The 15,541-nt window shown below is 42.5% G+C and overlaps 2 protein-coding genes across 2 annotated transcripts in view; one reads left to right on the plus strand and one right to left on the minus strand.

Annotated features, from left to right (window-relative positions):
- Nucleotides 1-1,583: 1,583 nt before the first annotated feature.
- Nucleotides 1,584-4,289, minus strand: pbdc1 (polysaccharide biosynthesis domain containing 1). The gene is made up of 6 exons (XM_073477855.1): nt 4,227-4,289; nt 3,718-3,783; nt 3,399-3,458; nt 3,129-3,269; nt 2,068-2,179; nt 1,584-1,966 (listed from the first exon to the last, which is right to left on the minus strand). Exons 1-6 carry the CDS (start codon nt 4,254-4,256, stop codon nt 1,875-1,877), a joined length of 501 nt encoding a protein of 166 aa, XP_073333956.1. The 5' UTR covers nt 4,257-4,289; the 3' UTR covers nt 1,584-1,874.
- Nucleotides 4,290-6,368: 2,079 nt separating this feature from the next.
- The window catches only part of dmtn (dematin actin binding protein), a 31,711-nt gene continuing 22,538 nt past the window's right edge, over nt 6,369-15,541 (plus strand). The window contains exons 1-8 of the mRNA XM_073477997.1: nt 6,369-6,423; nt 10,255-10,302; nt 10,435-10,515; nt 10,640-10,783; nt 11,269-11,313; nt 13,972-14,080; nt 14,728-14,772; nt 15,138-15,266. Of these exons, the coding sequence (XP_073334098.1) occupies nt 10,294-10,302; nt 10,435-10,515; nt 10,640-10,783; nt 11,269-11,313; nt 13,972-14,080; nt 14,728-14,772; nt 15,138-15,266 (562 nt within the window). The 5' untranslated portion in view covers nt 6,369-6,423; nt 10,255-10,293. The remainder of the gene's footprint in view (nt 6,424-10,254; nt 10,303-10,434; nt 10,516-10,639; nt 10,784-11,268; nt 11,314-13,971; nt 14,081-14,727; nt 14,773-15,137; nt 15,267-15,541) is intronic.

Below are 15,541 nucleotides of genomic sequence, written 5' to 3' on the forward strand. Positions count from 1 at the left end.
TTGTTTACACTCTGGACTCCTCGGACCAGGTTTAGGACTGCCCCCCTTTAGGTCCTGCAGCGGAGTCCTTTTGGTGTGTTTGTGTGTGTGTTGTCTGTGTGTGCGCGTGTGTGTGTGTGTGGTGTGGCTCTCTGTTGCCTGGTGTGTGTGTGTGTGTGTGTGTGTGTGTGTGTGTGTGTGTGTGTGTGTGTGTGTGTGTGTGTGTGTGTGTGTGTGTGTGTGTGTGTGTGGCGTCTCATGGTGCTGCGAGGCTGCGATGGTGTGTGCCACCGTACGGGAGGAAGCGTTCTCGACACATCGGAGCTCCTGAAGGAACCAGTCTAGTTCTGAGAAGAACCGACCTGTAGGAGTCAGAGCGTGTACAAAGAGACGGCCGAGCGAGCGAGCGAGTCTATTAGCAACTTGTGTTACTCTCTACGATGTTGCTGCTAACTGTTTGTGACAACTAGCTCATTTCTAACCATGTCAGCACTCATGGATGTTTATTGAGTTTCTAATTTTTGGTTTGTGTCCCTGATGTGAATGTGTTGGGTCCATAGAGTGAGTAGCTGTTTGAGTTGTTTGGATGTCTGCTACATATAGTGTAAGCTTTGTGACTGCAAATAAACCTCATTGATTTTTACCTGGCTGCTTCTGTCTGTTCACTGTGACCCACCTGAAGACAAGACCTCCGTCCCAAAGTGGAGTCCCTTTGCTCAGGGCTCGATTGGTCCAGGCGAGGTGATCTACAGTGTCTGGACACCTGGAGGCAGTTAACAAAACTATATTCTGAATATTCAGACACTACAAAGCATAAACTACACGTCAGCTCACGTTTTGTGCTCAGGACTCGGCTTTAGTTTGACGTCTGGTGTCTTTGTTTTTAAAATCAGACTTGAATGTCTCATAAATCTGCAAAGTTATTTTTGAGAAACTTCAGTGGAAATAAAAGAAAGACGAGATAACTTTAAATATTAAACTGAATGTATTTGATAGTCGAGGTCCTGGATCCGGTCCCAGCAGGATCAAACTAAGCCCGGAGTCATTGAGCCTCAGATAAACAATGTTGGACGAGTAACTTCAAAAATGTAATCTATTACATGGTCACTCTTGCCAACCCTCCAGATCTGATTTCTGATAAGTTTTCACGTGTCAGTGTGTTCAGTGAGTCGTCACCTCAGACAGAATATTTAAGTTTGTGAAGGAAAGTGGCTGTAAAATCTGCCACGTCAGCTGTTCTGTCGCATTGATGAACAGAGAAGTAGAAACAGAAAATACTTGAGTAAACTACAAGTCCCTCAAAATTATACCTGAGTGAAGTCCTCAGCAGAGTAGTTTAGCTCTACTGATGGATGGTTCAGTTTATCAACCTTAAATTAAAAAAACACGTCATCAAAACCATTTTTTCAGACGAAGCGACACCACAAAGATTATTGTCATGAGAATGTGACGACTTATAACGAGATGTGACAGAAGTTTTAAAACAGAATAATTTGGTTTCTAAGAATAAAATGAAAATGTCAATAAAACAAACTTAAAGAAATCCAGATGTTTGAGTCGTGATCGATCCTTCTGACTGATGATTAAAACACTCTGCAGTTAAATGTCGTTAACTTTTTATTTATCGTTTCCTCGGTTACAGGCAAACAAATGAAACCTGGCTGTTCTTACAAAACAAACAACCTTTATGATTGGCACAATAAAACTTTACAGTAAATACAAAATGTGTTGAAGTGATGCTGTCGAACAGAAACTGAAAATAACTCATGATGTTTTCAGAAAACACGACTCAGAAATACAAAGCTGCGTCCTCGTCACTGATTCCTGGAGGGACGTCCTGATTGGATGGGATCGGTACTGGATCAGTACCGGTTCTTTACTGGTGTATTTGGAGGCTAACTCTTTGAACTTTTGGACATGAACACTGTGTTGTTGAAACCTTCTCTGTTTCGAGCGATTTCAACCGCAAAGAACTGAACTCTGGTGGCTGCAAACAAGAAACAAAGAAACCGTTTAGTTTTCTGATTATTATTATTATTATTATTATTATTATTATTAAGTGTTTTCCACGGTGAGATGTAAACGTACCAAAGATGGTGTTGTCCTCTGTGTAATCCTTCTCACAGTCCAGACGCAGCAGAGTGCCGTAGTTAAAATCTTCGATGAGGCCTTCGAACTCGTTACAAAATGGACGCCACGTCTGCAACAAACACAAACACATGAACTCACATAAGTTTCACATTAACATCCATCAGCTCCGTTCAGTTTCTCTGGAGAGACTTTTAGGAGAAATCCTCCAGTTTCATCGTTTATCCTGATAATGATGTTAATATTTGAGGGTTTAGAAATTATTTGTTTAAAAAGAATCTATCAGCTGATCCTGATGATATAAAGTCAGGCTCAGTCATCATCTCCTCCTGATGATATAAAGTCAGGCTCAGTCATCATCTCCTCCTGATGATAAAGTCAGGCTCAGTCATCATCTCCTCCTGATGATATAAAGTCAGGCTCAGCCATCATCTCCTCCTGATGATATAAAGTCAGGCTCAGCCATCATCTCCTCCTGATGATATAAAGTCAGGCTCAGCCATCATCTCCTCCTGATGATATAAAGTCAGGCTCAGCCATCATCTCCTCCTGATGATATAAAGTCAGGCTCAGCCATCATCTCCTCCTGATGATATAAAGTCAGGTGAAGTCTCGTAGTCCACAGAACATTTCTGGAGCTTCACAGTAAAACAGAGTTGCAGCGTTCTGCTGAACAGCTGAAGCAGCTGGAGATGATTTAAACATCAGGTGTCTCCATGCAGCTCGTCTGCTGCGATCACAGAGATCAACCTGATCTGAGGAGATGTTATTTAACCCTCGACGTGCGGTCGAGCTCGTTCACTCACTTCAGACTGTTAGCTCAGCAGCTACAGTGAAGACTTCATCTTAATAAAAGGGTTAAATAACGTCTCAGATCAGGTTGATCTCTGTGATCACAGCAGACGAGCTGCATGAGACATCTGATGTTTAAATCATCTCCAGCTGCTTCAGCTGTTCAGCAGATCGGCTGAACTTGTGGTTTTGGGTGAATTGTTCCTTTAAGAACTGTTCAACACTTCTTGTTTCTCTGGACATCAGTCGTCTCCTGCCGGCACACTGACCTCTTTGGCCTCGTCAGATTTCAGGTCGTCTGCTTTCAGCAGCTTAATGTTGAGATCTTTGAACGTTTCTCTGAACGACGAGTAGATTTTATCGTCCAGTTTCGTCAACTTCAGGAACTTGGGGTCGACGGATGAAATGAGCTGAAGACAGAAGAGGTTGACATCATTAATCAGCGATATCTCACGAGTAGAAAGACGTGTATTAGTACTTTCACTGCTAAACTTTACTGCAGACAAAGAAATGAGTGTTGAGCTGATGGAGGCTCTTACATTGAAGTAAACCTCTGCGTGGTTGTAGGCCTTCATCGCCCACATCACCTCAAGACGGGGCTGAAAGAAAGAGAGTTGCACAAAGGTCAAAAGGTTCATCTGGACTCTGAGCCCAGTGCATGCTGGGATTTCTCCCTCCTTCTTCATACCATTCCAGCCCGACTCGTTTCCAACCTGTCAGTCTTGTTTAAACAAAGGGAGTCGTAATAACGACCCAAACTAACCTGTCAGGGTCTTAATTCATGCATCAGTACACACGTCAGTGAAACCAGCTTTTATAAGACGGAGGTGAAGTCATGATGAACAAATGTGCACTTACATCATTTCCATAAGCATCTGCAGGAAGAGACAGAGCATGTGCAGCTGCTGACGCTCCATCCGGCCCCTGTGGACCCAAACACACACACACACACACACACACACACACACACACACACACACACACACACACACACAGGAAGTACAGTCTCAGTGTTACACAGAAATACAGTCTGTCATCATGTTAACACACGAGTTATTACACTATGAGCCACATGAGGAAGGTAAACAAGAGCTAACATCACCGCTCACACTCAGTGAGACAGCTCTGACATCCTGACGTGATGTGAGACACTTGAACGCATCTCTTTGTTAATGTGTTTATCGCCACACGTGTTTTCTTCTGTCAGCTAGCATTAGCATAGTTAGCTCACTCTCCGGCTCCCGTAAGCTCGTCTACAGTTTCATTAATGTCTCAGACTCGCTACAGACTCTTTGATCAGACAGCTCGCAGTTAAAACGATGAACGAGGGCGAAGACAAACACACGAGTTCACAGTTTGAGTCCCACCAGAGACGCGAGTCCATCATCCGACGCCATGTCTCCCAACCAAAGATCGTCTACAGGTGGAGATGAGCGACTTGGCTTTGACTGCACGCATGCGCGCTGTCGTCCTGTGTCGCCTGCCAAAGACGAAAGTAATAAAGTATTTTTATCTTTACATTAAACAACGATTAATCCTCCTGATTACGACATTAATCACTTTGAAATGTTATCGATTCAAATGTAAAATACATTGTAAGTGAGTCAGGACGTGACGTTTTGTACCCGGAAGTAAAGAAGGGATTGTTTCTATGAACGCAGAGAAACTGGAACACAAATATAAACATTTATAAAGAAAGCTGAAGATTTAAGAAACACAACATGTGAAATATGAATCAATACAACGGAGAAATGTGAATTATGCAAGTCTTAAATCATGCTAGGTTTGAAAAATCTTACGAAGCTCTTAAAATAAATCACAACAGCGTCACTTTAGATTTTTTTATTAACTTGTTAAATTAACTCGTTTGTAATTTGCTCCTCACGAACATCTGGAGACATTTTGAGTGATTATCAGCAGTTAATCAGTTTAAAACCACTTTAGGCAGAAGTGCGTCGGAGTGAACCATCCTGTTTTTTTTCTTACTCTCTGTGCTCATCTTTGACACCGTGGTGACGTCAGGATTTAAAGGGCCAGCGCCATTAAAAAACAAGTTTCTATTGTTTCTGTTTGGTGAAATGTTCATAAAAACAATGTAGAAATAAAAATCCAAAATGATTGTTTCACAAAGATTTACACACAAAATCTGATGGTTTTATAAAATATGGTGTTTTGTGTTTAATTAAGCTACTTAGTGGTTTATTATTCTCGAAATTATACATTTAATCTTCCAGATAATTTAGATTTTTTATCTCATAATTTTTACTTTTTGTGTAAATTATGACTTTATATCTCATAAATAGGACTTTTCATCGCATAATTTAGATTTTTTTGATATATTACTTTTTTCAATTTTAGATCATAATTTTCTCTTTTTGTCAATTTTGACTTTTTATCTCATCATTTTAATTTTGGTATGACATAATTAAGATCATTATTTCTACTTCTAATCTAAATTTTGAGCTTTAATCTTATAATTCAATTTTTTTATTTCTGACTTTTTTCATAATTTACATGGGATTTTTTTTTAAATCAAGGTTACGTTTTCTTTCTTTAAAGGTGCACTATGTATGAATTTTAGTTGGAAACATTAAAATGATTAAAATGAACTAAAGTGATCAACAGAATGTGAAGAAATAAACATAAACATAAACAGCAGCCCGTCCTGGTCCATCGTCCCTGTGCTGGTGCTGTAAACACCAACAGTCCTCTGGTGCAATCAGGAGTATCTGAGCCCACTAGCTAACAGCAGCTACAGTTAGCAGCAGTGAGCAGCAGTTAGCAGCAGTGAGCAGCAGTGAGCAGCAGTTAGCAGCAGTTAGCAGCAGTTAGCGGCAGTTAGCGGCAGTGAGCAGCAGTTAGCAGCAGTTAGCAGCAGTGAGCGGCAGTGAGCAGCAGTTAGCAGCAGTTAGCAGCAGTTAGCGGTTGACCTGCTGCCGGTTTGTGCTGAGCATGAATTCACAGCTCACCTTCCTCATGTTTCTGCAGGCGTCACATTAATGTTGCATAAAATCAAAGTTTGGCTTCAAGTAAAGTAACAAAGTAAAGTACTCAGTTACTTTGGTAATATTACTGAGCTCTGTGTGTGTGTGTGTGTGTGTGTGCGTGCGTGCGTGCGTGCGTGCGTGTGTGTGTGCGCGCTGTAGCTGCAGCAGCTTCATCATGTTTCTTGAACATGAAGTGAAGTCTGAACACAGAGCTGATTGTTCAGTGGACCGGACCGACCCGCCGGAGCAACAGGAAGACTCCTCCTCCTCCTCCTCCTCCTCCTCGGGTCACAGCAGCTCCCTGCCCGCCTTTAAACGCAGGCTACATCACACCTCCTCCTCTTCATCCTCCTCCTCCTCCCTCTTCCTCCTCTTCCTCCTCCTCCCCTCAGTCTTCCTCCTCCCCTCAGTCTTCCTCCTCCCCTCAGTCTTCCTCCTCCCTCCTCCTCCCTCCTCCTCCTCCTCCTCCTCCTCCCTCCGTCCTGCTCGGCTCTGACGGCGGAGCAGCGTCACGGTCGCTCCCCTGGATGCTCCTCTGATCTCCGGCTGCACATTTGGATTATTCCGCTGTTCGGAGGTAAGAGCCGCTTCTCTTCTTAAGTTAGTATTAACGGGATATAAAGGAGCAGGTCCCGGGTCTGTGCCGGGTCTGACCCGGGTTACACCGCCTGTGTTTTTATCGCGCTGCTGCAGACGCACTTGTCTCCTGTCCGCCGCTCTTCATCCTCCTCCTCCTCCTCCTCCTCACAGGCTGGAGGCCACATGATGCTGTTTTAACGTCGAACGATCTTCTGTGATCTGATGTGATCTGATGTGATCTGTTTGATCTGATGTGATCTGATGTGATCTGATGTGATCTGTTTGATCTGTTTGATGATCGGCCTGTTCGGGTTCATGTGTCCAGGTGCTGCTGGTTCAGGCCTGCACTGATCCTCTCAGGATCGATATGTAGTCTGCACATAACTGTCAGTCTCACCTTCAGATTGTCTCTCTGATTATTGTTTGAGCCAGAAAATGAAAGAAAACAGTGACAGATGTCCAGAACATGTTCTGTTTGACCCAGGTCCAAAACACCAAGATATTCAGCTCACAGTGAAAATAAAAACAGATAAAAGCAGCGAATCGTCACGTTAAAAAGGTGAAACCAGGAAATGTTTCACATGTTTTAGTCTGCAGCCAAAGATTAACACAGTTCGGATGATTAAAGCAGAAAAATAGTCAGAAAATAGTGAAAAATGTCCAAAATGTCGCTCAGCATCCTCACAGATGTGATGAAATAACATCTCCTAAAACACAAAGATCTTCAGCTCACAGTGATGAACTGAATATAAAAACATCACACAACCAGGAAGTGTTTGAGACTTTCAGTCTGCAGCTGAAGGTTATTACAGTTTAATGAATTTCCTTTATTAACACAAAATAAATGTCCTTTAACTACATTTTCTGTTTGATGACGGAGCAAAATGTTCAGTTTGTTCTTATTAAAGACAAAGAAAACCAGTTAAGAAGCTCAGCGTGATATTTTACACATTATTGCTTTAAGAAAAGACTTGAATCAATAATTAAAGATAAATAACATCCTAATATATCTGTCAGATAATCTAGTCCAGTAATAATAAGAAGTATTTCTCTGAATGAAATGTGACGTGAAAACGAGCAAAATAAATCTTCATGTTCTCGTCAATAAAGATTTTATACAGTTGAATTAATATTGTGATTAGAAAATGATTAAAACATTTACACATTAAAAACTTGCAGCTGAAACAAAACGCACACTGTTTCCCAGTAAAATGTGTTTTATTGTGATATATTTGGGTTTTAGATTTTGGGTCGGACAAAATAAGACGTGAGAAACACAACAGGAGCTTTTTCACCCTTCAGACTAAACTAATAACGAAGTGATCAACAGATTCATTGATAACGAAAGTGACCTCACGCCTTCAACACACCCTGACAGCAGTGCAGAGAACGAACCTCCTGCATGATTGTAGTGCATTAACATGGTCACAGAGTGTGTGTGTGTGTGTGTGTGTGTGTGTGTGTGTGTGTGTGTGTGTGTGTGTGTGGGACTGATGGGCGTCTGGCAGTTAGAAGCTCTGAGTGATAAGACGGTCGACATGAAGCACTCAGGCTGCTGCCGGTCAGCTGATGATCTCTGTCGGTCCTCAGAGACTCCAACGAAGCACATTTCACGTTTATGTTTTATTTTGTACTTTACTTGTATTTTTTACACCACGTTATACTTCTAGTTACAATCAAGAGGGAAATATCCATATTTCACTTTTTACTCGGTTACATTTGTCTCACAGATGCAGTGACTGTACCGACTGAGGTTTCACATGAGTGAAGCTTTTATATTTCAGTTTACATCAGATTAATCTTAACAGCGCTAATGTTTGAGTGGACGGAGAGCCAGAGAGTCCAAAATGGAGGAAGCTATTGTAGCTAAGTAGCATTGTGTCACCATCCAGGTTTTACTGAAGCTTCTCCACAACAGAGACACGGTTGAGACACAGTCAGGAGACAGGAGGACATCATGCTAACAGAGCTGTTCACACACTGTGGAGACGTCCTGTTAGCAACCAGGCTAGCTGGACATGCTAGCAAGATTTGAATGAAGTAACGAATGCTCATGAGGTGTCTCATTAGTTCAACAACTAGCCTTGTTAGCAGCGTCCATAAGCTGAATGTTTTGTGAGGAACAGTCCAGTAAAAGTGAAGCTGGTGAGCTTAGCTTAGCATAAAGACTGGAACCAGAGGGAAACAGTTAGCATGGCTCTTTGCAAAGGCAACAAAATACATCAGCACCGCTGAGACTCACTGATTTGATCTCATGTGTTTAATCTGTACAAAAACTGAAAGGTGAAAGTGACACGTTGTGGTTTGATGATGGAACCGCGAGCGTCTGTTAAACGATGAGTTTTTGTGCATATTAAACAAACAAGATATCACGAGTTAATAAGTGAACTTTAGAGGAACTGATAGGTGGATTTTGTTAGCTGTGTCCTTCCTGTTTCCAGTCTTTATGCTAAGCTAAGCTAAGCAGCTTCTTGATATTGAACACGCAGTGGAGTCGATCTGAACTCTCAGCATGAAAGTCAAGAAGAAAATGTTGAACTGTTCCTCAGAGAGTATTTTATAGAGCAGTATTTATACTTGTACTTCAGTAAAGGCTCTGAATTCTTCCTCTGTCACTGGACAGGAAGATGTTTGAGAGGACAACATCTGTCCAGGTTACACTGACGAAACCAGCACAGATGGAGTTCAGCTTGGGACAACGAGCAGGAAGATGCTCCCTCACTGAGCTGGAGTCAGTTTGTGGAGGTTCGCAGTGTGGAGGACGGAGGGAAGGTGGATGTCCCCGGCTGTGCTCTGTTGATTCTCTGGAGGGAGGAGTGTTACCACAGCAATAACTGTTGAGGACCGGCTGGGCGTTGGCCTGGCTGGGCGAGCTGATAAACAGCCGGGGAGGAGGGGAGGGGAGGGGAGGGGAGGGGAGGATGGAGATGGAGGAGGAAGAGGAGGGAGGCAGATGAAAGACAAGACACAACATGAGGAGGGGGTTCACAGGAAGTCTTTCAGGGAGGATATCCTCCACCAGCAGGGACGTTAGCAGACGTTAGCTCTCATGCTGTTTAGGTACGAGGTGCTGCCCTCCCCCTCCACCCCCACGGCCCCGAGGAGGCTCTGGTAACAGCCCTGTCTAAATCTGATTCACAGTGTTGTTTTACACTCAGTCTCCTTGTCCCCATCAGTCCAGCCTCCCCCCGAGGGACGAGCTGTGTCTCTGTGTGTCTGAAAGCTTTGATTTGTTCTGAAAGCAGCTCAGAAGGTGGAGAGATGATCCGGTCCAGCTGAACCATGACATCACCGCGCCTTTTAAAAGCACATAGAACAATGTGATATTTCATTTATTGTTACATACAATCAATGGATGTGACCAGTGGCTCATTTTAGCTACTGACTGATATTTCTGTGACTTTCCTGAGTTAGTTTTCCAACATCGTTGGTGTCTTTAAATCAAGGATCTTTGGAAATGTACAGTAATTTCATGTGTCACCGTCTTCGGCTGCTGTTCAGTGAATATTATTCTCACTTTTAAACCCACCCTGCTGCTCTAAGTGTTAACTAGAGCACCGCGTTTGAATTAATCCGCTGCAGAAAATAGTTCCCAACAACAGCACTATTTCCTCCTGTTTGTTGTGAGCATCTGTCTGAAACATGAAACTTTATATTCGTTGTGCGACCTCGTCTTTTAAAAGGTCTGCAGCAGAAATGAAAAGTCATTAGTCTGTTTTCTCCTCAGATTTAAGATTAAGATGAGTCATCGTGAGACTCATTCATAAGTCTCAGCCTGTGTAGCAGCTTAATGCATCTGCTGACTGACGCTGTCTTTGTTTGTGTCCAGCTGGTTGAAACCAAACAGGAGGAAGGTTTCTGTCCAGTCATGCAGAAGGTAAGACATCATCCTGTTTCTGTCAGCGACGAGAACATTTACACACCAAGATAATGATCCAACAGCAGTATTTCTGCAGTGTTGATGTGAAGATAATAACCTGGACTGATTTTCCTCCTGACGGTGTCACAGGTGGAGGGACAGGTAACCCCGGTCAACCTGCCTTCTTCCAGGGGTCTGAGCACCCCGGGGTCTCCGGCCACGGGCATCACGGTAAACACACTCCTAACATGTACATATACCCAGTCTGTACACCTGTAACTCACCTGTTACCTGTGTGTGTGTGTGTGTGTGTGTGTGTGTGTGTGTGTGTGTGTGTGTGTGTGTGTGTGTGCAGGCCAAAGTGAACGACCAGGTGGTGGGCTACAGAGACCTGGCAGCTCTGCCCAGAGACAAAGCCATCCTGCAGGTGGAGAGACCCGACCTGATGACCTACCAACCACACCTGAGCTTCTCTCCACTGGACCCGCCCCGCAGAGAGGTGCCGTCACACATCTGTACATTTCAGTCAGTCTGTGAAAACTCAGAACTAAGTTTGTTTTCTTATTTTCACTCGTGTTGTTTGTAGAAACTGTTTTTATTTCCCCGCTGAGAGAAATCTAAAATCAGTCTTTGTATCAGTTACACATCCTGTCGTCCAGCCTGAGAACTAACTGACTCTCAGCGTCTCTGTGTTTCTGTGTCTCTGTGTCTTTGTGTCTCTGTGTCTTTGTGTCTTTGTGTCTCTGTGTCTTTGTGTCTCTGTGTCTCTGTGTCTTTGTGTCTCTGTGTCTCTGCGTCTCTGTGTATTTGTGTTGTTATGTGTTTGTTTGTGTCTTTGTGTCTCTGTGTCTCTGTGTCTTTGTGTTGTTGTGTGTTTGTTTGTGTCTCTGTGTCTCGGTGTCTTTGTGTGTTTGTGTCTTTGTATCACAGAGTGGTTTTATGATTCGTAGTGTTCATGAGTCTTTGTGTGTTTATGACCTGCAGAGATCTCTGTCTCCTCCCGCCTCGTCTCCTCCGAGGTCTCCTGAGGTAAGAGCTGCTTCAAACCAACTCAGTTGTTTTGGATAAAAAGTTAATTAATTCTGTTCGTCTGCTTGAACTCAACTGTTCCTTAATATAATTATAACAATAACTGAAATCTGAAAATAATAAGATTTCAAAATTCTGTTTCACTGCCTGAAAAAGAAAAAGTGATTCGACCCTGTGGTGAGAAACTGATTTTCTACTAAAATTCACCAGATTTTTTTTTTTCTAATGAAAAAAACAATGTTCACTTGGTTTTACATAAAATCTGAAAAATAAAAATGGAAAAACAAAATGTTTCACACTGGAAGAAAAAAAGTGTTTTCTACTAAAACCAGTTTTCTTTATTTGGGTTTTTCTTCTCTGATGTTTTTTTTGTCATGAAAAATAAACTTTCACTCAGTTTTACACAAAATTTCTACTGAAAAAAAAATCCCTTTAGACTTTTTTTCTTACTGTGTGAAAAAAAAAGGAAAATATTTTTTTTCTACCAAAACGTGGTGGAAAGCAGCTGCGCTCGGTGTCGATATTAAAGGCTCAGTCTACGTTAATGAAACATCGATTCACACTACAATGATTTTAATATAAAACTGTAAACTTGCGTTTTGGCCGTTGGTTCTCGTGACAGCGGGTCTTTGGAGGCCTGAAACTTTGAAACCAGGTTACAGAGTGTCATCGAGAACACCCGGACGCTGTCGTGTAAACTGGTGAAAACCAGGAAATACGAGGACAACAAGAGCTGTGTTGGACCACCGAGCTGCGTTGGACCATCGAGCTGCGTTGGACCATCGAGCTGCGTTGGACCATCGAGCTGCGTTGGACCATCGAGCTGTGTTGGACCATCGAGCTGCGTTGGACCACCGAGCTGTGTTGGACTGTGCTGAGTTTATTTACGCTCCTCCAGCAGTGGAGATCTGCTGCACCTTGACTGTGATGTGATAGTTGAGCACCTGAAGGTGCTCTGCCACCTACAGGCCTGGCGTGCACACTACAGCGTCTTCGATGTGTTTTCTGATCTCTGTTCACGACGATGGTTTTCACAGAGTTGTTGAATGAACTCAGAAACTTTTTAGAGCACAAAGGAAAACGTTTTCTGCTTTTAACAAAGCTGTTGTCATGGAAACAACATATTTTATTCCATTTGTGCCGGTCGATCCTCCTGAATTCTTCACACTGGACCTTTCATACTGTTTCACTCAGTCGATGAACCCTCTGTGACCCATTTCAAGTCTTCCATGAGTCAGCGGTGGGTCGTGACTTTCTGTAGAAACTCTGATCGTATTCTGGTCCAGTTGTTGAGTTTCTTTGTGTTTGAATGTGACATTAATTCCTCTGCTGCCTGCAGACACTGAGAACACAGAGCGCCTCTGTTGAGCTGCTGCAGCCGCGGCCCAGCGTGTAGTTCAGTTCTGTTCTGGAGTCTGTTCTGGAGTCTGTTCTAGAGTCTGTTCTGGAGTCTGTTCTGGAGTCTGTTCTGGAGTCTGTTCTGGTGTCTGTTCTGGTGTTCTGGAGTCTGTTCTGGAGTCTGTTCTGGTGTCTGTTCTGGAGTCTGTTCTGGTGTCTGTTCTGGAGTCTGTTCTGGAGTCTGTTCTGGTGTTCTGGAGTCTGTTCTGGTGTCTGTTCTGGAGTCTGTTCTGGTGTTCTGGAGTCTGTTCTGGAGTCTGTTCTGGAGTCTGTTCTGGAGTCTGTTCTGGAGTCTGTTCTGGTGTTCTGGAGTCTGTTCTGGTGTCTGTTCTGGAGTCTGTTCTGGTGTTCTGGAGTCTGTTCTGGTGTTCTGGAGTCTGTTCTGGTGTCTGTTCTGGAGTCTGTTCTGGAGTCTGTTCTGGAGTCTGTTCTGGTGTCTGTTCTGGTGTCTGTTCTGGTGTCTGTTCTGGAGTCTGTTCTGGTGTTCTGGAGTCTGTTCTGGTGTCTGTTCTGGTGTCTGTTCTGGAGTCTGTTCTGGTGTTCTGGAGTCTGTTCTGGAGTCTCTTCTGGAGTTTGTTCTGGAGTCTGTGATGTTTAATGTTTAAAGACGAGAGAAGAAGCTTCATCTCTTCACAGCAGCGTCTCAGACAGGTTTAACTGACGGACTTTTACAGGCGTCAGGAGAGTTTCATCAGTCGACTGTTGTTTAAAAACATCATCAAAAAACTATAAAGGACTTTACACAGTTTGTCTGTGATGGTTATTGATCGATTATTGATAAATGTCAAAGGAGCTCATGGTTCATGGTAAATTCAGAAAAATCACCCAAATGAAAAAAAGTAGAATTTTTTTCAATAAAAAAATTTGCAAGATATTTTTCGTGATATTTTTTCCCTGTGTGAAATTTTCCTCGTTTTCTCGTCGTTTTACACGTCATATATGAAAAATAAAAATGTTCAACTGGAAAAATAAACAACTCTTCCTTGTTTTCTTTTCACACAGGAAGAAAAATAATGAAAACAAATTTCTACTAAAAACATTTTTTATTTAAATAAAAAAGATTCACAAGATCTTTTTTTCCCTGAATTTTTTTCACAAAATGTTTTTTTCCTTGTGTGAATTTTATTTATTGAAAAAAACAAATTCCACTCAGTTCCAAACATCAAATATGAAAAATTAAAAATTTCAACTGGAATATACATTTTTCATTGTTAACAAGTCGATCAGAGTCGAAACAGTTTGTTTGTGTTTGTTTTCCAGGTGAAGCCGCGCAGAGCAGAGAGTGAGAGCGGCTCCCCCGGAGGATCAACGCTGCAACTGCAGGCTACACGCAAGATCAGCCTGAGCCAGCAGCACTTCCACAGACCAGGTAACACACACACACACACACACACACACACACACACACACACACACACACACACACACACACACACAGAGGCAGCTGAAATAGTTTTTGTGTTTAATTAAATTCATTTAATTTAAAAAAACATTTAAACTCAAAGTAAAAGAACAAAATGAAAACATTTCCTTAATTTTGCTTTTTTTTAAAAAATTCAGTTATTAATCCATAATTTAGAAACAGAATGAGGAAGATTTTTATGATTAATGCATCATTATATTCCATATTTATCACATCAGATATTTATTTTAATGTATCATTTTATGAATTAATTATAAATAATACATCTATAATTATATTATATTATTATTAGTATGTATTTGTTAATAAATCATCTATGACTCAAAACAAACCAGACAACAACAACAAAAACACAATATACATTAAAATCACAATATTTTCATAAATAATTACGAATCACCTTCATAATAATAAATCTATAAAATGATAATGTGATACTGAAAATCATTTGGTCATTAATTTTGGTCATTCTGCATTTCAAAACATGAAAATTAATCCAAACTTTTTTCATACATCTTGCTCACAAATGTAAAATGAAATGAAATGTGATTATGTTATTATATTTTAATACTGTCGTCCCCTTTGTGTTTCAGATAATGGAGCCAACATCTACAGGAAACCTCCCATCTATAAACAAGGTGAGCTGTTGTTCCTGTCCATGATATTATTCATATATTTTCTCTGCTGCTCGCTGCAGCGTCATGTCGCTGCGGCTTCAGCGTCACGTCGCTGCGGCTTCACGTCGCTGCGGCGTCACGTCGCTGCGGCTTCACGTCGCTGCGGCGTCACGTCGCTGCGGCGTCACGTCGCTGCGGCGTCACGTCGCTGCGGCGTCACGTCGCTGCGGCGTCACGTCGCTGCAGCGTCACGTCGCTGGGTTTCACATCGCTGCAGCGTCACGTCGCTGCAGCTTCACGTCGCTGCGGCTTCACGTCGCTGTGGCTTCACGTCGCTGCGGCTTCACGTCGCTGCAGCTTCACGTTGCTGCTCTGTGTCTCTGCAGATGTTCAGAAACATGTGGAAGGAGTCATCCAGTCAGCAAAGTTTCCAGCAGCTCAGCCTCCAGATCCAAACCAGCCGTCCAAGATCGAGACCGAGTACTGGCCCTGCCCCCCCTCACTGGCTGCCATGGGTAACACACACACACACACACACACACACACACACACACGGCTGCTGCTCTGTCGTTATCTGCAGGTTAAAGTTAAATCCAGTCATCATCTCCCCACATGTTGATGGAAAGTCAGATGAAGTTTCGTAGTCCACAAAACCAGTTCTCATCATTTATTTTATTTTTTATTAAACTTAGTGAATTTATTGTTTTCAGGTTGTGATCTCTGCTCTCCTGCAGACTGTGATCACAGCAGACGAGCTGTTTGGAGACATCTGATGTTTAAATCAAGTCTC

This window comes from Pagrus major, chromosome 12 (genome assembly GCF_040436345.1).
Source record: "Pagrus major chromosome 12, Pma_NU_1.0".
Taxonomy (NCBI): domain Eukaryota; kingdom Metazoa; phylum Chordata; class Actinopteri; order Spariformes; family Sparidae; genus Pagrus; species Pagrus major.